The sequence below is a fragment of the Crinia signifera genome, chromosome 5 (assembly GCF_055691185.1).
Source record: "Crinia signifera chromosome 5, ASM5569118v1, whole genome shotgun sequence".
NCBI lineage: Eukaryota > Metazoa > Chordata > Amphibia > Anura > Myobatrachidae > Crinia > Crinia signifera.
The window spans coordinates 164,341,848-164,359,118 of NC_139221.1; the positions used below are offsets into that span (position 1 = coordinate 164,341,848).

Consider the following 17,271-nt stretch of genomic DNA (forward strand, 5'->3'; position numbering starts at 1 on the left):
ATCGCATCGCATCGCATCCGATATCGGATGCGATATCGGATGCGATGACCCGATTTTTCCATAGGAATCAATGTTAAAATGATTCCTATGGAAAAATGGGTCCTTTTCATACCCCTACTATCCAAGTGGGCATGGAGTTGGATATAAACCTGTGGCGAGCGTAGCGAGCCACCGAGCCCGAAGCGTGGCGAGCGAAGCGAGCCCCGCGAGGGGACGGTATTCATCCCCTCGCGGGGCTCGCTTCGCTCGCCACGCTTCGGGCTCGGTGGCTCGCTACGCTCGCCACAGGTTTATATCCAACTCCATGCCCACTTGGATAGTAGGGGTATGAAAAGGACCCATTTTTCCCATTGAATTCCATGTTAAAATGGACTCAGTCCATTTTAACATTGATTCCTATGGAAAAATCGGGTCATCGCATCGCATCGCATCGCATCGAATCGCATGGTCGCATGCGATGCGATCTCCCGATCCGACCCGATTTAGAAATCGGCAGCCCAGTTACTACATAAGTACCAAAAAATCTAATAAAAACTAATGTTAAAAAAAAAAAAATTAAAGCGGATAGTCTGCATTTTAAAACATTACCATATTACTAACTTAAATATGTTTAAGTAAAAAAGCTAAAATAACAAAAAATGTGTCCTTGTTCAATATCGGGAATGCTGGCAGATGAAACTGACAGGGACGACAAGAGCTGTTCGATCTGTACAAAACAAATCTAAAATTAAAAAGGTAATAAAAGGTATGTCACGAATAACACACAAAAAAAAGGATGGGGGGCAAAATAAAAAACATAAAACTGTAATAAATAAGTTTAAATTGTTGCATGCTTTAGAGTGTTTTGTATTTTTATTAAAAGTTAGTTAAGCCCTCAGCAGTTTGTTAGGGAGCAGAAAATACAATATACTCCAATTTGGCAGTCCAGAAAGCATGCGTAGGATTGGGCAGCAAAAGGACTGGGACCCTGATACCTTTAGTTCCTTTAGTCCCTGCATGTATCTCCCTTCTACATCTTGAATCTGGTCCTTAAGATCATAGATATCCTGCAGGAGATAGGCAATGAACCATGCTATCAAGCTGTAACAACAAGCTTTAGCTACAGAAGTCAAATGATTGTTGAAAACAAAGATGAAAAGAAATGTCAGAATACAAATACACTCAAATCCTGTAAAAAAGTAACTAAATCATATGTGCTGTGTAAACTATATACTATTTTTGCTTAGAAAAAGGGTGATTCTGTGTTGTTTTCCAGTATATAAAACATTTGAGAAGTTTCCTGGTATTTCAAAATCTCAGAAATCATGATATCTTTACACACTGCAAGAGACGGACCACATAATGTACGAGACCTGCAAGTGACATAGTCAAAGTGTGAGGCAAAACATTCATATTCTAATTTATATTATCTAATAAAGAAAATATTCATCTAATAAAGAAAATATCAACTACTTTTTTCTATTCTGAAAACCTGTGTGTAAGATTCGGCTTTTGCCAGACTATTAAGAGAAAAAAAAAATGTATTGGCCATTTTACGTGAGATTCTATTATTTCTTCTCAAGGCAAAATCAAACTAATGCTACATTCTGAAAAGATTTTCATCGAATGATGTGGTGAGTATACACAAGACTAAGACATTCTCAGGTGTCTTCATTTTGCATGTGTCCTGTGCAAGGACTGGACATCCGCTGATGTCAGCTGCCTGCCCCCGGCACCAGCATGAGAAGATCCAGCGTTTTCATGGGAATGCCCATGAAATGCTGGGTGTTCCCATGGCCGCATCCCCCATACTGTTGTGTGCGAGCACCGCCACACAGCGCATGCGCAAAACAAAAACATTGCACTCCAGTGCGAATACACATGGGAGCACATGGACCAGAATAAGGTCCATAGTGTAGAGCAGACAGCACCTGATTAACCAATAGGCTGATTAGGCTGCAGCCTTGGGCGAAGGAATGGGGAGGGGGGGGGGGGGGGGGGGCACCTTACAGGTGACAGGCCAGGAATAAAATGAAGGCCTTATTTATTCCATAAAAAGGAGAAGTGGATGGTGGAGCGCTAACTGTTTTTGGATATGCTTGGATTATAAAAAAAATTATATAAAATTTTTAACGGTTGACCAATTGGGTATTACAATATATTTTAATATACTCTATCTCGAGAAAATACACATAGCACAAATACAACTAAAACACAATATGGTTAAAATTCAATAAGACAATATTCACCCCTACATGGGACCTCAGTTGGAAAGTTTTGAAATGTGGATAAATCTCACTTGTTCCTTTTGATACTCTCCTGTTGGATAAATAAATAAACTGGATTGGCGGGTGTCCATAAACCTGACTTGGAGCCGATGGTGATGTTCTCCCCTCGTGAGGAAAGATGGTACACGTCTCACAGAATGGAGGGCCTCGCAAGATTGGCAGGTGGTGGTGTCCCTTTGTTGGAAAAGTCCAGTATTGACTTGAAAAAAAGGAGGAGAGCTGGTCCAAAGTGAGATGGGGTAAATTGTAATCCACAGGGTCCAGTAGAGGGTGAGCGCCTAACGCGTTTCGTCATCCACAGATGACTTTATCAAAGGCATGCTGCTGTTAGGTCCAGCATGGGGTTTTATACTGTCTTACGGGAAGTACAACGTTTGACCTCAGTCACAAATTACCCAATTGGTCATTTAAAAATACAATAAAAACCGCTGTATTATTGCTTGTGCGGCTTGTAGGAATAGCAGGGGCAGTCATATTTAAACAGATAAAAACATACATATGTAATGTATATACATATACTCTAAATAAAGTATATGTATATACATTATATATGTATGTTTTTATCTGTTTAAATATGACTGCCCCTGCTATTCCTACAAGCCTTCAACTCCTTGCTCTCCCCCCCTCCTCCAGCTCTTCCGTCCTCCATCGTAGCCGCTGATTTTGCTACCTACTTTTCAACCAAAATCTCCTCTCTCAGGACTGCCATCACTGCTGCCATGACCTCACCCTCTCCCTCCTCCCCTCCTTCCAACCCCTGTCCTCATTTTACCCCACCACTGCTGCTGAAGTCCACTCTATCCTTCAATCCGCTTCTCCCTCCACCTGCCCGCTCGATCCTATCCCCTCCAATATTATCCGTCGTCTCAGTCCGTCAGTCTGCTCTCACCTGGCTCACCTCTTTATTCTTTCCCTATCCTCTGGGATCTTCCCTTCCTCCTTCAAACACGCTCTTGTCTCCCCAATTCTTAAAAAAACAAATCTGGACCCCAACTCTCCATCCAACTACAGGCCCATCTCCCTCCTCCCTTTTGCCTCCAAGCTCCTAGAACGTCTGACCTATAATCGTCTCCTAAACCACCTTACTGCTAACTCCATTCTAGACCCCCTCCAATCCGGGTTCCGCCCTTTACATTCCACTCAAACTGCCCTGACCAAAGTCACTAACGATTTACTATCGGCTAAATCCAAAGGCCTCTTCTCTATCCTCATCCAGCTTGACCTGTCGGCTGCCTTTGACACTGTTGACCACCCTCTCCTGCTCAACACCCTCCGCTCCTTTGGCATCACTGGCACGGTCTTCTCCTGGTTCACCTCATACCTCTCCGATCACTCCTTCTCCACTCCGAGCTCCTCCTCTCCTACTACCCCGCAGCCAGTCGGTGTTCCCCAAGGGTCAGTTCTTGGCCCTCTCCTCTTCTCCCTCTACACCACCTCTCTGGGCACCCTCATCAGCTCCAATGGTTTTCATTACCACCTTTATGCTGATGATACCCTAATCTATCTCTCCTACCCCGACCTATCCCTAGCACTCCTGTCCAAGGTCTCCGAATGCCTCACGGCCATCTCAGACTGGATGACCCAACGCTTCCTGAAACTAAACATGGCTAAAACTGAACTTCTAATCTTCCATCCCCGAACATCCCCTCTTCTCCCACTATCTCCATCAGCATTGGTGAAACCGAGATCACCTCCACCGACCAAACGCGCTGCCTCGGTGTCATCATTGACTCCTCCCTCTCTTTCACCCCCCACATTCGTGCTCTCTCACAGTCTTGCCGCTTTCACCTACGCAACATCTCACGCATCAGACCGTTCCTCACCACTGACGCGACCAAAATTCTCATTCACTCTCTTGTCATCTCCCGCCTTGACTACTGCAACATCCTTCTCTCTGGGCTACCTCTCACCCACCTCGCACCTCTCCAAACCATGCTTAACGCTGCCGCTAGGCTCATCTTCCTCTCCCGCCGCTCTACCTCCGCCTCCCCCTCTGTCTATCTCTTCACTGGCTCCCCATTCCTTTCCGAGTTCTCTTTAAACTCCTCACCACCACCTACAAGGCTCTCTCCTCCTCCACCGCTCCTTACCTCTCTTCACTGATCTCTATCCACACTCCCTCCCGTCCTCTTCGCTCCATCGCTGACCGCCGACTGACCTCTCACCTAATCACCTCCTCCCACTCCCGTGTCCAAGACTTCTCTCGCGCTGCCCCCCTGCACTGGAACAACCTCCCGCCACCCATCAGGCTTTCTGATTCCCTTACCTCCTTAAAGCGCTCCCTCAAAACCCACTTTTTTCAACTAGCCTATCCCTCCTCCTAACCTCTTTTGATCCTCCTATCCTGCCTCCGTTCCCACTTATCCTGTTGTGTTTCGTTCGTCCACCCACCTATTTTTAGTATGTTAACTCTTATGAGTAGGGTCCTCCTGCCTCACGTACTCACCCTACCTCTTTACCTCACCTGTCCTACTGTCCTGTTCTTCCCTTCCTCTACTTCTTCAGTCTCCTCGACAATTTTGACACCTACTTCTGAACTGATGCTGATTTTATTTCTACCAGCTATACCCCTATTTATACAGTATTTTTCAACACACCCTGTACGTTACCTTGTCATTTGTTTTTTTTTGTTTGCTATGTACGGCGCTGCGGACACTTTGCGGTGCCTTATAAATAAACGTACTACTACCCCATCTCACTTTGGACCAGCTCTCCTCCTCTTTTTCAAGTCAATACTAGACTTTTCCAACAAAGGGACATCACCACCTGCCAATCTTGCGAGGCCCTCCATTCCGTGAGACGTGTACCATCTTTCCTCACGAGGGGAGAACATCACCATCGGCTCCAAGTCAGGTTTATGGACACCTGCGAATCCAGTTTATTCATTTATCCAACAGGAGAGTATCACCAGGAACAAGTGAGATTTATCCACATTTCATACCATGTAGGGGTGAATATTGTCTTATTGAATTTGAACCATATTGTGTTTTAGTTGTATTTGTGCTATGTGTATTTTCTCGAGATAGAGTATATTAAAATATATTGTAATACCCAATTGGTCAACCGTTCAAAAATTTAATATAATTTTTTTTATAATCCAAGCATATCCAAAAACAGTTAGTGCTCCACCATCCACTTCTCCTTTTTCTAGATACAGCCATATAAGGGACTTACCACCCCCAGGTGGGAGCAGCTTGGCAATTCCCACACATCTCCTCAAGCGCCCAATAGGCTCTGTCATCTAGGTGGCAGGGTTTATAACTTTTCTTTTTTCCTTATTTATTCCATGCTTGATAGCGATCACTCATCCCGAGGTACTTGCTAATTAAACCATTACTTTATGTACATTGTACTACAGCGCTAGCTAGGCAGCCTAAAGACAAAGTTTCCTTCACACACCATGCCATTTGTATAACCTTTGTTACATGCATATGGGCAGTATGAATGGCAAATCCCTGAGAGCCTATTCACGTGTGTTTACCATCATTACAAGGGGAGCTACGTGTGTATTAGCCTAGGGCACCTGGAACCTTTAATTAGGTCCTGGAAGCATATGGTATACACCTTTTACACTGCCATATGCACTATGGCCAACTACCTTCCTGAACATGGAGAGACCCTTAACTAAAAAAAAAAAATCCAGATCTACTGGGTTTTTTCTAAATATGTTGTAGACATCAATACTTGCTAAGGTATATTAGCTTCAATTATCTTACCCTTAATTCACTCAGTGAAGCATCTGGATCCAATAAACTACTTGCATCTCCACTACCTCTCCGAGAAGATGATCCACTCAGAGGTGTAAAGGTTCCTGGAAGCCCAGAGGTTGCATTACGAGATGAAGGCTTAAATAATAAAAAAAAAAAAAAATAAACAAACATGTAATCCTTATTTAGCTTACTTTTACAGAAAACATAAAAATGTTCTACAAGAAAAAATAACCATAAACCAAGGACTAGTATACTGCAAATATATTTAAATAAATACTTTCATGGAACATATTTACAATTCATTATTTAAGAATATATTAAGCCAAAGGTGAGGGGGAGGGGGGGGGGAATGATACCTAAGTACTGACCAATAGAGTAGGTAAATCCACATGTAAGAATCACAATAGACTGAAAATACAAACGGGAGGCCGGCAGTGGGGAGGTTGGTGGTCAGAAGATCGCCAGCGGCATCCCAATGCTGAGGACCCGGCTGAGGTCCCTGTACCCCCTGTAATCTGAACCATATCCCTCTCGCTTAGTGCCTAAATGTAATCCTCCCCACAGCCTAATTGTAACCCAGCCCCAGTGCGTAAACCTAACCACCGCCCTGTCCTGCTGTATAACCCTAACGGGCCCGCATACTTACGATCAGGATGCTGGCAGCCAGGATTTCTGTAGTTGGCATTGACAGAGATGTCTTTATTTTGGCTTCTGGCATCCCAAACACCGGTATGTTAGCCATCACTGATGTAGGGGAATGTGGTTATCCTTGACACTCCAGCTGTTGTTGAACTACACATCCCAGCATGCCCTGCATCAGATTTAGAATGGCCAAATAGTAAAACTGTAGCAGGGCATGGTGGGATGTGTAGTTCAACAACAGCTGTAGTGTCAAGGTTAGCCATCACTGCCCTACATGTACTTAATTGCAGTAAAATGGTGGAGGTGTGCCCATGAGAGTAAATACAGTCAAAAGCAAGGGGAGAAAAATTCTATTTAGGTCAACCCCCAACTAATAAATATTTAAACATACAATTCATTATTACATTAAAACACATCACATACAAGATAAGGCAAGAAGTAACGCAATATAAACATACTACAATCTTTATGTAAAGGTGCCCATACACATTGTGATAGGAGTGTACTGTATGTTTTGTACTTTATTGGTGCTGTGCGAATTTGGCACCTTTTTAAGTATATAGTCAACTTTTGGTCACTAGGTACATCAAATCGTACTACAAAACTCATGCAATGCGATGTAGCACAAAAAGTACTGCCTGCACATACTTTTTTGTGCTATACAATATAGCACTCGCATCCCTGCAGAAACACGGTGCGATTATAACCACATGCAATGCGTTTGAATTTAAAAGTTCAAAACGCATGCGATAATCGCAACATGTATGGGCACCTTAAGACAGACGTTGTTGTTGTTAAGTCATAAAGGTTTGGCTTCTAAATGTACCAAAATTGGCCAAATATTACCCTAAGTTTTAATGCTTGCCATAACAACAATAAAGCAATCATGTGTGATACAATGAGGAGGTAGTTTACTCCAAATTGTCAAAATGCTGCTAATTGGTAAGCCAAACATGCAAATAGGATTTGAACCAGCATTGTACATGCCTGACTTTATGGATGACAGTGTCTCTGCGGACCAAAGTCCAAGTCGGTTATCTCAATGGGACGGAAACATTAGTGTTTCTGACCCATTGAGCTTACAACCTAACTTCTCCACTACTAGTACTCAACGATTCAAAGTCAGATCGGCTTACTCAAAACACAACTAACCTACGAGAATGTCTTTAATCTGGGGGAAGAAGAATACTAGAGTGAATAAGGACACGTCATGCAAAATAGAATCTGTATGCACAAGCAATGCTAAATTGGTGAACATTTTAATTTGGTTTACTTATTATAGGGAGAGGTCTTATCCAATGTACAATTTTTAGTTTGAGTTACAAGGCATGCAGTCTTCTAGTTAACAAGCATAGAAACATAGAATTTGACGGCAGATAAGCCCAACTTGGCCCATCTAGTACCTCAAACCATATTTGATCCTTATTTCATTGTAAATATGCCAGGACATAAAGTATTACTTAATCCACAAATATGTGCCCTCTTAGTGGTGTCATATTAAGTATATAGGACAAGACTAGATATGTTTTGTGACTTAAATGTCTTGTATTTGGGATATTATTTTGACTTTTGTGATAAGATGTAAGTTAAAATCAGATTAATAAAAGGCCCTTAATAAAATATCAACAAGAATAAAAAAGCATTCTCAAATTTAACTACTGTAAGGTTAACAAATGGGATTCCTGTAAAGTCACAATATGTACTTACCCTGGAAAAGTTTTCAGTGTACTGCTTGTCAATCTTCTCATCCAGCTGGTGGAACAGAAAAAAAAACACATTAGAAAACCGAAATCTGGCTACAATACATTTGCATTGCAAAAATCAAAAAAGAATGAATGCTGTTTAGTTGTTATAACTTCTGTGGATTATCTGCTAGAAGAAAACTCATTTTCAACACTAGCTTTCCAAAAGATAACATAAAAAAATTAAAAGTGTGATAAACTCTTGAATAACATTGCACTGTTAATATATAGAGGAATAAAACACATATAAATGCTTGGATGGACTTGCCTACTAATAAAGCGGTTTTACATTGTTCAGGTTACTTTGAATCAGGGTTGGAAAAATTATTATTATTTTTTGTTGTTGGTTTAAACCAATTTTTTCTGCATTATTTGAATGAAAAAAAAAACGATCCTGTTTGTTATAATACTGTAAAAAAACTTTGCTATGTATTTGATCAACAATGTTTTAATGCTTTCTAACATTAACAATCCTAAGTTATTAGGCTTTGATATGATTTCTTTCAATAAAATCAATTTTAGACTAAACAATTAAAATACGCAAAAGCACTTTTCAGAGAAACTCATACACACAAAAAAAGGGAGGAGTTGAGCAGTTGCAATGGATAGGTCACTGGCATTAATCACTTTTAATAAAAACACTAGTTTAGATGGCTTTTCAGTTCCTAGTATGTTTCGATTCTTCGAATGAACTAAACCAAAAGAAGAAAAAAATCTTTCTAAACTAGCTGAAGATTATTGAGTAGTTAGAAGTTGTTCAATAAAGGGAAATACATGAGGATTAACAAATGTTGGGAGAGAAGTTGATGCTAGACAGACTTCGCACCTCTCGTCTGATTCGTCTCCCTATATCTGTGTTGTGTGTGTGTGTGTGTGAGATTTACAGCAGTGGTTCAGCTTACTTCGATAAAGAACACCAAGCAATTAATTTACAATAGGCTTCTTTTCTTTTTTTACAGAATGTGCCTGCAGAATGTGGTGCTGTGCCTGCAGACAGTTTTTTTTTAACCCATTTGGTTTAAACCAGACAACCATGCTTTGAATAGAGATTATGTAAAACTGATTTGTAACCACAATAATCAGATAATTCCTGAATTTGGAGCGCATAGTTTTTATGCATAACATTACAAACTATGGGGGTACTCAATTGGTGCAGATTTTTCACTATTCTTTAGGTCTAATTTCGATCTATTCATGGGCAAAAAACATGTGGATCAGTGAACCCACATGTTTTCTCCAATTTCGGACGAAATTGCATAAGGTATTTAGTCACTTTTCACCCCCCACAAAGCAGATGAAACATTTACATATTAGAACAAACAGAAAGCTAATATATCCCATGAAGAAGCACAGTGGCCAAGACCTGTGCAGGAGGCTTTCCTGTAGACCTTTATTCATACTGTAATGCATTATTAATACCTCTATTAATTATGTGCTAGGACTAAGGTCATATGAAAATCTTCTGGTCACCAGATACATGTGTGTTCACCTATTCATGCATCTGTGCTGGTATAATGCTAGTATACAGTGGCTACTGCAAACAAACATTAGTAAATGCAAAGGAGGAGGCGGTCATAGCAGTGCACTCATACAGCTGATTATAGATGCATTCAAAGCACATTGTCCAATATTGTTAAGTGTCAATTAATACATATTGCAAAGTACCAGTGCATTGTCACGGAGGTTGAGCCACTGACAGGAACACATGCTGTAGGTCATTATTTTAGACTTGCCATGACAGAACATTCATACAATAATTGATGATCTTTTCAGACACCAGATGGAAGTATATGGAAGTGTCATGCAAACACACACTTGTATTAAAGCAAGGTTCAAGTTTCTAAAGAGTTATAGCACTTCAAAATATTTATACTGTTACAGGCACATATAGAATATTCGTTTCAATAAAACTTGATGCATTTTAGACAGGGATGGAAAAGTAAAAAAAAAACAACAACAAAAAACCTATGCCAAATAGCAGTCACTGCCTGAGCACAACAACATGCAGTGGAACTCACATTATTGAGATCAGGTAAACTGACATCGTCAGACACTATACTTCCCCTACGATTGGAGCGGCTAAAATAATCAGCGGCTGATTCACTCTGGTCAGAAAAATCTGATGACTTGATGAAATAAAAACAATCAAATATTCATACAGCAACAAATATGGAGGCACATGAAATGAAAATGCACAGGATACTACATTTTTTTTTATAACTGCTACAAAATATTGTGGGATATAATGAAGTAACATAGGGCTAAATCAATTAGCCAGACCAATTGCAGCGAGTGCACAGCAGTGGCCATGGATATACAAATCCAGAGCACAGGTTGAACTTAATGCAGATTTTTATTTGAGCCTTCAGTAGGCTAAATACAACATCCCACAGTAAAAATGGCTTCCTGCTCTTATTGCAGATGCCACAATCAGGTTAACCCATAGCCACAGGATCTTATCCCAGAGTACATAAGTTAATAGGCAATGAGAAGGTCTTCTAATTAATCCCAATGTGGCCAACTGAATGCAGCCATTATGTCAATAGGATGACCATGTACACTATTAATGCATAAACCATTTGACTGCTGTATTTGAATGAAAATTGTGTGTTTTATGTTAGTTTCAACATTTTAGCTGTAGATCTATTGATGTACAGAGAAAACTTCACAACTGGATTTTTTATGTATTTTAGTTCACAGTGCCAAAATATAAGCATGCGAATGAGCTCACCACACTATCCCTTCGTCCTCGTCCAACACTACAAGAGGACACGGAACCCTCATCATCTGTACACTACAATATAATGACCATCAAAAACATTTTTTTAAATCAACATACTGTATGTATTTTCCTTAACAAAACTTTAAACTTTTTGAACAAAGAAAGAAAAACTTTAATACAAACTTTTAAATTTGCTGGTCATCATAGATCATCCTGAAAATAAGACTTGGGGCTTTCAGTCTGGTGCAAGGTGGTAGTGGGTGGGGTGGAGCCTAAAAGACTGCTGGACTTTATTGGATGACCTGCTGTGGTGGACCCATCCAGTAAGATATATTTTCATAATACCAAACAATAAGTGGGTAATTAATTTGTTTTTATCGTAGCTTTAAGTAAAGGACGCCCAAACGAGCAATTTAATTATTTTTGGTCGCCCATTAGTTATCAAAAGCCCCAAATTTAGCCACAAAGTGGACTATTTGTCAAATTCTGCTTTCCACCTTATTAGGAAGCAGAAATATAGGTGTATCCAGTATTCACACACACAATCAGAACAATTGAATTTCTCCAACAGGACCCCATTAGTTAAAGCCACAATAAAAAATAATAATAATAATTCTCTCTAACTGTTGTATCAGGTAAATGAAAAGCTATCAGCATAATGATGTATATAGTAAATAGAACAACTACATCATTAAAACGTGAACAAAATGCATTAATATTTTTTAAAACACCATTGTTTTGACTGGCCTCTTAATGGGCCAGGTGAACTAAGCTTCAAAAAGGTGAGAAACTGGAAAGTGAATGCACCAGCCAATCAGCTCCTGTCATTTTTCAAAACACAACCTGTAGCAAGGTGAGAACTAATAATGCATTCTGCCTAGGCTCACATGCATTGCCAATGAGCGCAGCTGTGTTCAGGATAACAAAAAGGGGGATTTGTTAATCGCACAGGAAGGTAGAGTTATTTAAATATATTGAATGGCCCCTCAAAATGTTCATTACATACACATATTTCTCATAGTAATGAGGGTGTGCTACCACTAGACATGGATATATGAGCAAAGAAAGATTTTTTTTGGAAGACAAAAAAAAGGGAGAAAGATGTCTCTGTGTGGTGCACCAGTAGATTTAAAATATAACCTTTATTGATTATTGGGTAAAATTTAGGCGAAAAAATAAAAGACACTTAACAAACATATAAACACACTAGTTAAAAAGGATAAAGATATCCTCACTCCGTGGGGCCCCGCTGCCCAATCAGAATAAACTCTTTCCCCCTTTTTTTTGTCTTCCAAAAAAAAAAAAAAACTTTCTGTGTTCAGGATAAGGAGATGAGAAATGCAGGTTTCCTCAGTATTATGGATACTTATTTAAAAAGAAATAAAGCAAATATTATACATAGACTTATATAAAAAAAATCTCTCAAATCACAGAGAAGTGCACTTCATAGATAAACTCAACAGACTAGACCAGGGGTCCTCAAACTATTTTGCTCTGGGACCCCATCAGACAATAAAAATAATTATGGGACCCCAGCAAGTTACTGCAGAAGGTCATCACATCACATGTGTAGGCTGCAGACAGCTTATACATGGGAGCCGCGTGGAGGCATAAAATGATGGGAGGAGTCTGAAGTAACAGATAATTCAACAGATTTTTCAGGCTCCTTGAATGACTGACTTTAGAAAAGTTATCAGCCTGATGGTCAGCAACATGGCGTCACGACCCCATGCTGAGAAGGTTGGGACCCACTTTGGGGTAAGGACCCACAGTTTGAGTACTGCTGGACTAGACAGACAACATATAACATAGAAATGCTTGGCATATGTAATATGGGCTAAAATGCCTCATTTCTCAAACTTTGACATAGTTTAGGCAAGGCAGATATTTATAGTTACCAGTCCCGCTTATTTAATAGGGCTTCAGGCTGCAAATGATGTTTCCAGTTTAGCCTTAATAGGTGTCCATAACTCATACTCAGAAAGATGTTTGGAAGAGCTGAGGGGGGATATGAGCAACAGCCCAGGCAGCATGCATTATTAGTTCTGATTTTGTTCTTACAGAGGCACACAACCTCTGGTTATAGTGAGCAGCAACAGTGTTCAGGCTATTTTACCATCACTATTAGTGTGCTTATTCCTTCTGTCCTAACCAGCGCTCCTAGGCGACCCCAGGGCCACAAATCACCAGCTCAAATTGTCAAGGTAAAAAGAATGCTGGACTGAATCAAAGTAGCTACTGGCTATTTTATTATAAAGACAGGGCTGTATTTTGGAATCACAGAGCTGTGATTCCAAAATACAGCCCTGTCTTTATAATAAAATAGCTAGCATCAACTTTGATTCAGTCCAGCAGTCTTTTTTAACTTGCAAATATTGATTCTATTACATACATTGCACATGACTGCTGATACAGTACATGGATTACCATTGCAGGAGATCCCTGTCTATTTCAACATGTAATTACTACCTGGGGGCCGGTACTCCCACTTTCCGACGTGTGTGTCAATTATAAAGTACTGTGGTAAGGAATACTACCTTTATTTATGCTCTGGTGGTGAGTTTGCTGCCTGCTTACTGCTAGATTATCCTATTTAAGGTGACTACGTGGAGACTTTCTGGATTCTACGGTCTCTACAGTGGATATTTCTAAGTGGACATAGCAATGACCCTGCACTTTTTAGAAACTCTTGCTACCACCATAAAAATTGGCTCTTACTAGACTCATTAGGCGAGTGTAAATTCATCTATTTACTATACTAGCTACCTCATTAGCAAATATGGAAAAATAAGAATTCTTGTCAGGCTGAGGCATACTTTAAAACTAGGTTGGCCAATCCCGGGATCGGGATCCCGGGATTTCAATGTAAGTAAATGCATGTAAGTAAATGCGGGGCAGCCAGGAAGTTTTTCTGGGATTGAAAAAATGCCCTGGGATTGGCTTCCCTATTTAAAACTAATGAGACGTGACATGACCTTTGCTTTAAGAAGTCTAATGGTGTGTACACATGGTGAGATTCCTTTGCTATTCGACTTCATGGTCTGTGCACACAGTAGACGGCCGTGGTTTTCAATTCCAAAGCATTGGGATCGAATTGCACGGCAAGCCAAAAGACATGCATCCAATTTTGACTATATTGTACAGGTCTGTACTATACTGTATAATCAATGCAGCGCCATCTATCTGGCTTTGATTTGTGCTGTGCGGGAGCGCACATGTGGATCGCAAGGTTAAAGAAAACCTGTGTGATCTGCATGCGATCCTGACGCGATTTTGACCATATAGTCAAAATCTCACGCCAAATCTCACCATGTGTACACACCATACAATCTGATTGCTGTGCAATCTTTGCTATCTCTGTATTTACATACAATTCATGCAATCTACATTCAATTTGCACTATATAGTCATTGCTGCACTGTTTATTCTGCTTTTCGATTTCAGCTGAACGGGAGCGCACATTGGCATCGAATCAGGGTAGAAAGCTGAAAAACATGTTTTATCTCCATTTGATGTCTATGCGTTCCTGATTCGATTTGGAATATATACAGATGGAGCGCCTCTCAGCCAGCGCCGGGGCTCGCCAGAACGCCGAGATGGCGCTTCAACTGACTGGGACAAGCGTCCCAGTTTCCGGGTGGCAGGGGACGCGAACTCTGTCCGTCTCCGCTTCAGGGAGATGGGCAGGGTTGGGGGGGGGGGGGAGCGGCAGGTACCGGAAGGGAGGGAACACGCGGCAGTTGGCGATCAGACCACCGCTGGATGGAGAGCAAAATGTAGTCAAAATTTTATGTCAAATTGTACACAGCATTAGTTTTCTCGTTTCATGTCCAATACATCCTGATTTGATATTTACTTACCTACTCAAGGGAGTTTTTTTTTTTTGTATAATAAAATAAATATATTTATGCGTTTATTCACATTCTGTATAATTGTGTGATTAAGAGCCACCTTGATTGTTTTGCTAGGAAAATCTTTTGCATAAGAAGAATATAAAGAAGAATATACAAAATGTAACAGATGACATGCTGCTATTAAAAACTGTAAAATATACAGAGTTTACCAGAACACTCAATGTTAAGGTAACAGTGGCACTCAAATTATATCTACAGTATCTAATTAAGATTAAATCATGACAAAACGATGTGTCTCCAAGTATAACATATTAACGATTATGTGCATCTAGCCTCATATAATTATCAGTAGACCAACATGTAATAAAGAGATAAAATAAGGAGTATAAAATGCCAAATAAAGGAACTCTTGGTATAAAGCATGTAATCATTAAAGCTAGAATAAGTCACACACATGCAGCAGGAGGGCTCACCACAGGACTGCTTCTTGATGAGCCGCCTCTGGAAGAATAGGGGCTGTACTCAGAGGGCTGGAGACAGCATTAGCAAAGAAGAGAAAATCAGAAATTGAAGATGGCTTGTTACAGAACTCTGTGAAAGAGAACCCTGTACCAACTTTCTAACAGACTTACAGTTCGGGAACAGTGCGAGTTAGTAAAGCCATCTTCATAGAGTGATGTCTGACAAAGGAAATACAGATGAAGGAGAAGAAGTGTCAGGTGTGCCTTCTGCAAGTGATTACTATGGACACCCACTATTGTCACACAATAACAATGTAATCATGCAGCACTTATTAAATATTTATATAGGTTATCTAGCTTTGTTTTCATATATATTTATAATACCAGAAAGCAGACATAGATACCATAAAACAACAACTTTCCATTAGAAATCTATATTCCACTAGAACAACTAGGCCCTAATTTTAGCATTCCCTAAGAGTAAATATGTGGCAAGGCATGCTGGTATGTGTAGTTTCACAACAGCTCAAGGGCTGCAGGTTGGACGTGCCTGCTTTAAAGCATTTAATCAAAAAAGGAACATAAGTGTTGAATGTTTAGAAGTAGTATGCAATCTATGCTCATAAAATAAAGCATTAATTTACATTTATACTAATTAGCAAGAACCCCCCCCCCCCCGCCCCATTCCTAGTAAAAATACACTGAACAAGTAATTTTCTGATCCACTCAAGCAGACAGAAAATACTAACCGAACTGGCACTTCGAGCCAAATGAGTGCTTAATTTCGGAGAAGTCTGTAAACAAAATATTTAGTATTAAGGGTCAGCATTTAAATATTCAAAAGGTTTTACAGTGAATATGTGATTCACTAATACACAACTCACAGTACTATTGCTTCCCAAACCCAAAGAATTTAAAAGTACAGTCAGACTATAGAAATGGCTTACAGTATGTACTGTACATGGCCATTTGGGTCTGAGATACAGTATGTATGATGCTCTAGCATAAAATTTATCATTTAGCCTAAAGTAAAACATATCATTTGCATTTAAATGCTTAAAAAAAGGAATCATGCAACAATTTTTAGTCAATGTTCTGTTTCCTTAAATGTTCCAGAGTATAAACAATCACTAATAATTGGTTTAAAATGAACTTTAGCCCCTTATACTGTTTGGGCAAGTGTATTGTACATCAGAAGATGGCAAATAACCGCTTTAAATGATCAGTTCTCTGAGGGCCAGCCGCTGTACTTCTTGATCTCATATGTGTTTAATAAAAAGTGTTATTACATAAATACTGTACATGAATTCTGCATGTATGTGTTAATGGTCAACCATGTAAAACAACTACAGTATTTAGTAAAACCTGTGTTTCAGGTTAATTGGAGAAAAAAAAAAGGTATATTTTCTTTAAATAGTACCACCAGTGAAAACATGCACATAACAATTTTTTTTTCTTCAAAACTGGATGTATAGTAAGAGTAGTTACACATATGGGGAAACATATGAAAATGATTGCTCTAACTTTAGAGTACGACGAATGTGAACAGAATATATTGCAAAATAAATGGAAGGGTTCAAAGACTTGGAAAATACCATAAAAGGATTATGAAACTCCTGATCACAATATCTAATGCAGAAGTACTGAATGATGACATTACATACAGTATGTTCATATTTAAAAAAAACAACGGTTTCATGTCTTGAAGAGTTTTAAAGAGCAAATTTACAAAATATCTAATCTGAACTAACCCTGTAACTCCTGGAGGTGGCCAATGGGTCACTGTAAAGAGAAGAGGACTGAAGGAAAGAAAAATATTTAGACTTTTAAAGGCGGCGTACACATCCTGGTAAATTTCATAAAGTACACTGCT

General features: G+C 39.7%; 1 protein-coding gene across 8 annotated transcripts in view; it reads right to left on the reverse strand.

Annotated features, from left to right (window-relative positions):
* The window catches only part of LOC146080692 (leucine-rich repeat flightless-interacting protein 2), a 112,326-nt gene that overhangs the window by 33,595 nt on the left and 61,460 nt on the right, over nucleotides 1-17,271 (reverse strand). For 2 of the 8 annotated variants that reach the window (XM_083188231.1, XM_083188226.1), the window contains exons 4-7: nucleotides 17,150-17,197; nucleotides 8,327-8,371; nucleotides 5,984-6,112; nucleotides 975-1,046 (exon numbers count right to left, since the gene is read on the reverse strand). In XM_083188231.1, coding sequence (XP_083044357.1) covers nucleotides 975-1,046; nucleotides 5,984-6,112; nucleotides 8,327-8,371; nucleotides 17,150-17,197 — 294 coding nt within the window. The remainder of the gene's footprint in view (nucleotides 1-974; nucleotides 1,047-5,983; nucleotides 6,113-8,326; nucleotides 8,372-17,149; nucleotides 17,198-17,271) is intronic. The other 6 variants (XM_083188232.1, XM_083188227.1, XM_083188233.1 and 3 more) reach the window with 3 other exon arrangements.